Source organism: Nannobrachium achirus (assembly GCF_963921795.1).
Source record: "Nannobrachium achirus genome assembly, chromosome: 16".
In the NCBI taxonomy this organism is placed as follows: domain Eukaryota; kingdom Metazoa; phylum Chordata; class Actinopteri; order Myctophiformes; family Myctophidae; genus Nannobrachium; species Nannobrachium achirus.
This window is the reverse complement of record NC_137823.1, coordinates 50,379,300-50,384,784: the sequence shown is the minus strand read 5'-3', so window position 1 is coordinate 50,384,784 and position 5,485 is coordinate 50,379,300. Positions and strand designations below refer to the sequence as shown.

Below are 5,485 nucleotides of genomic sequence, written 5' to 3'. Positions count from 1 at the left end.
CAGCCTCCTCTAGGCAGTTTATTTACATTACAGTCACATCTTCAGTGTTCATTTATATATTTGCTGAGACTCTACAAATGTGACATGTGTACACTCATTGTTAAATTAACGCTCAGGATTTGACAGTGGACATACACTCACTTTCTCCTCATTTTTTGCTCTAATCAAAATATAGAATGAAGCCAATGTGGCTTATTCTATTAACTGTATCCCCCAGTGTAACAAGTTTAGCATTTTCTTATATTGAAAATACATGGCACACTGGGATTTTGGCAAACCTGCTGTTGTCTTGGAAAGTCTCATTTTTTGAAGTCATAAACCAGAAATCATGTTCAGAATGTGAAGATACGCCTATATGTATCCTCTTGCAGTACTTGATTGATTGATTGATTGATTGATTGAATATGTACAGAGGTACATACAATAATTCTAAGAGGATAACACAAAAAGCCTTGAGGGCTTGTTTACATTTTGGTCCATGTGTAGGCCTACTATGTGGAGGCATGCATGTAACAACTGTCGCCAATGTATACGGTACACTGAATACAGTGTGATTTGAAATATGTGCTGTTCTTCATCATTTCCCACTTGTGTAAATAAGTGTTCATAGACCCCATGGCTACTGTTTAAATAACATTTCTGCTCCTGGCTAGTCCTTGAATAGTTCCTTTTTACCAGCAAGATTACAGACACATTTTCATATTTGAGAAGAGCAGAACAAGGCTCTGAATACTCCTCCTCACCCTCAAACAGTAGGCTACACACCCATAAGAAGCCCTACAGAGCATGGCAGCCTCTCTGTGACAGGGCTATCAAACACTGGACTGGAATCCCCAGTGAGAGGAAGACACACGGAGCAAAATAGATGAGACAGAGAGTGAGTGAGAGACACACCGAGAGACAGAGAGAAAATATGACATGAATGTGAGAGCTACTCCCTCTGAATAGCAAAACGTGTAGCCATGCAGTAGGCATATAACGATATATCGTAAATCGATTGAAATCGATTCAAACTGGTGACGATTTAAATTGGCGATTAAATCGCTATTTGTATTGTGATGCAAATAGTAGGGCAGGAGAGAGGGGTCTACCAGCACCCCAATGACATGTTTTCGAAACCTGTTTTTTTTGGACCGTTATGATGTCTAGTTATGATTTCTGCTTGTTGCCGTCGCCAACTAATGTCCCATGGGGTTCATTTTTAACCTTTTCTCACAACTATTCCCGATCTGAACCATACAATGGTCATAACAGAAAATGCCATAACGCTTGATGTAAACAACCTACAGGGACAAATGAACACACTTTTCTATATGATTTTGACCCAGGGAATTCATTAAAGTGGTTATTTTTAACATTTAAGCACATCTTGACCCTATTTCAGGACAGAAAACGGTGAAAAATAACCCAAAATGTTCAAAACACGTCTATACTTCTCTTTGTACAGATAAATTAAGGTGTATTCTTTTGATACCACAGGTTTTTGAGGACCCTTATGATGTCTAGTTATGATTTCTGCTTGTTGCCGTGGTCAACTAATGTCCCCATGGGGTTCATTTTTAACCTTTTCTCACATATCCCCAATTAGTGTGGGGATTTAGGGGAGCAAATGCTAATTTCGTGCAATTTTGACTTAAAGCGCGAAATTTTGCACAGATGTAGCCCAGGGCTTGCTCTAATGATTTAGCTAGGGCGCCCGAGTCTGCGACCTTCGGGGTCGCCACAGCGGTCAAATCAAGTTGGGCTTCCATTGACTTTCTATACAGGAGGAAAATACCCAGAAAAAGATTTATTTTCTGGGTATTTAAGGAGGATCTGAGGGGTCTAACTAGGGGTTTGTCATGATGCTGAATCCATTGCAGGCATTTGTTTTGCACAAAAAAACATTCTGTGGGCTAGAAATGGCCTCAGAAAACAATACACGTATGGGTGAGTATTCATGTTAGTCGGAGGCCTTAGGGTTTTTTTTTCTTGTGCTAATCAGTCTAAAAGTTCAAAATTTTGCACAGATGTAGCTCAGGGCATGTTCTAATGATTTAGCTAGGGCGCCCGAGTCTGCGACCTTCGGGGTCGCCACAGCACCCACACAACTCTGAAAAGTGATGACTCATCACTTTTCATCACTAAAGTCGATGGGAGCCCAACTTGATTTGGCCGCTGTGGCAACCCCGAATGTCGCAGACTCGGGCGCCCTAGTTAAATCATTAGAGCATGCCCTGAGCTACATCTGTGCAAAATCTTGAACTTTTAGACTGATTAGCACGAGAAAAAAAAACCCTAAGGCCTCCGACTAACATGAATACTCACCCATACGTGTATTGTTTTCTAAGGACATTTCTAGCCCACTGAATGTTTTTTGTGCAAAACAAATGCCTGCAATGGATTCAGCATCATGACAAACCCCTAGTTAGACCCCTCAGATCCTCCTTAAATACCCAGAAAATAAATCTTTTTCTGGGTATTTTCCTCCTGTATAGAAAGTCAATGGAAGCCCAACTTGATTTGACCGCTGTGGAGACCCCGAAGGTCGCAGACTCGGACGCCCTAGCTAAATCATTAGAGCAAGCCCTGGGCTACATCTGTGCAAAATTTCGCGCTTTAAGTCAAAATTGCACGAATTTAGCATTTGCTCCCCTAAATCCCCACACTAATTGGGGATATGTGAGAAAAGGTTAAAAATTAACCCCATGGGACATTAGTTGACCACGGCAACAAGCAGAAATCATAACTAGACATCATAAGGGTCCTAAAAAACCTGTGGTATCAAAAGAATACACCTTAATTCATCTGTACAAAGAGAAGTATAGACGTGTTTTTGAACATTTTTGGGTTATTCTTCGCCGTTTCTGTCCTGAAATAGGGTCAAGATGTGCTTAAATGTAAAAAATAACCACTTTAATGAATTCCCTGGGTCAAAATCATATAGAAAAGTGTGTTCATTTGTCCCTGTAGGTTGTTTACATCAAGCGTTATGGCATTTTCTGTTATGACCATTGTATGGTTCAGATTGGGAATAGTTGTGAGAAAAGGTTAAAAATGAACCCCATGGGGTATTAGTTGGCGACGGCAACAAGCAGAAATCATAACTAGACATCATAACGGTCCAAAAAAAACAGGTTTCGAAAACATGTCATTGGGGTGCTGGTAGACCCCTCTCTCCTGCCCTACTAAAACAGCAGAGGGCGCATAAAACAAAGAGAAGAAAATACTGGATCTTTATAAAATAATTGATTAAAAATTAGTTTGCTACTGTATTGAAAAGAGGATAAGAGAAGGAAATTAAAAGAGAAAAAAAATACTGGATTTGTGTAAGAGAAATAATAATGAAAAATCTGTAATTTGTATGGAAAATAAATTTGTGTTAAATTATTTTTTTAAATCGTATCATGAACCTACTATCGTGATTCGAATCATATTGTGAGTTGAGTGAATCGTTACATGCCTAGTAGCTAGCCAGGCACGGAAAGATACAGTTTGGTTGATGCAGATGGTTTGGTATGATGTGTGATTTTATGGTAGTTAATGTGGATTTGATTTGCATGATCATAACATGTGAATTTGACCGTACTGTAGGTGAGCCAGTGACACACCTTTACTTTAGATTTTTGAATCCAGCTCTGCAGTTGAAGTTACAGTGACATATGCTTTTGAGAAATGAGTATCCCAGATTTGTCTCACAGTATACATTTTTTTGATGTAATTCTTCTCAGTAGTACTATCGTTGAGTTCTCCTGATTAAGACAGAGGATTACATCTCCAAACTGGCTTGGGAAGGCCTCTGTATACTCCCTGAGGGAGTGGAGGAATTTGCTCGGGATAAGGAAATCTGGAAATCTCAGTTAGAACTGTTACCCCCGCGACCCGATTCCGGATAAGCGGTTGAAGATGGATGGAGAGGCTGTGTGTTTGATGTGCTTGACCACATAGTTTTAATGGACATAGAGGAACATTTGGTGACACTAGCAGATCTATAAGCTCACAACTCAAGCAGTGATTTGGTGTAGGGGGAAGAAAAGGAGTGGGCCAAGGATAGACCCCAGTTAATGAAGTATATGGTTTAAGTTATTAAACAAACAGAACATTTGAGGTTGATCAAAACTTGGTTAAATGGTGTGTACAGTGGACACTCTGAATCTGTGGTTTATTAGACTCCACATGCCGTCTAATTTGTTTATAAACAAGAATGACCCAAGACCAATGTGTTATTATCTGGAGGAGAGCTGGACAGCAAAGTAATAACAAGGTAGACCCCCAAATAGCAGAATATTTTAGATAGCTAATTAAGTTGAGAAGTTATATCTCATTCTAATACAGACAAATGTTGACATACAGTACAACAGTGATGGAAAGTAACTAAGTACATTTCCTATACTGTACTTACTGTAAGTACAATTTTGAGATATTTGTACTTTACTTGAGTATTTCCAATTTCCAATACTTTTACTTCTACTAACTCCACTACATCTCAGATCCAATAGGGTACTTTTACTCCCCTACAATTATTCGAAAACCTTATTTACTATAGTTACTTTGCAGATATAAATTATAATATTATACATATATTAAACACTTTAGCCCTATTTTATACCTAGGCTATTTGAAAATAGCCAATCTACAAGCTCACAATGCCTGGCATGGCACTGCTGTGAGCTTGTAGATCTGCTACTTTTACTTTTGGTGCTTTAAGTATATTTTGATGCCAATACTTTTGTCATTTTACTCAAGTACATTTTGAATTTTGGACTTTTACTTGTAACAGAGTATTTCTACATTGCATAATTGATACTTTTACTTAAGCAAAACATTTGAGTGTATCTTACTTTTTCCACCACTGCAGTAGACTACAATATGTGATATTCACACCTTAGACTGAATCTAGCCTACTCACTGTGACTTACGGTAATTTATTTCAATAAACCATACCGTTGCAAGAATAAAGGGTTGCCTCGAGAGACTATACTTACTTGCTCCCACCAAGAACATGTCGCTGCCAAACAGCAACAGGACCGCGGAGTTCATTAAAACAAGCAGGCGAGCCATGTCTTAATGGTTGATGTCACTCTTCTCAGAAAGACAAAAGCGTAGATCTTCTGTTTGTAGATCACGTTAATTAGTTCATTTTATTGCACCCTGAAAATCCTTTCGCGCACATTTCCGTCATGAAGTATAGGCTATATGGAATCCAAGTAGCCTATTTAGTCTTGAGTTGTTAAATTCAGATACTTTTTTAGCAGTTGTAGGCTATACGGTAAAACATTGCTCTAAAGACATTATATCAACACGTCCCCAATGCTTAATTTCTACATTAATTCCACAAGTGAATTCTCGTTGAGATCATCTCGTTGAGATCGAGAACGAGGCAGTTGGTTTTCCAAGTAAATCCAGGCATTTGAAACTATTATTCGCAAATCGAGTGGTCATTCCATCTTCTGGACTGATCCTCAAATCCTCCGAGAGAGCTCGTGTGTGAACAGGTAGCCTATAG

At 38.9% G+C, this 5,485-nt stretch overlaps 1 protein-coding gene across 1 annotated transcript in view; it reads right to left on the bottom strand.

Annotated features, from left to right (window-relative positions):
- The window catches only part of fndc4a (fibronectin type III domain containing 4a), a gene marked incomplete at both ends in the record, with an annotated part of 76,194 nt that extends 71,154 nt beyond the window's left edge, over positions 1–5,040 (bottom strand). Inside the window, one exon of the mRNA XM_080743945.1 lies at positions 4,965–5,040. Coding sequence (XP_080600071.1) covers positions 4,965–5,040 — 76 coding nt within the window. The remainder of the gene's footprint in view (positions 1–4,964) is intronic.
- Between the last annotated feature and the right edge of the window lie 445 nt (positions 5,041–5,485).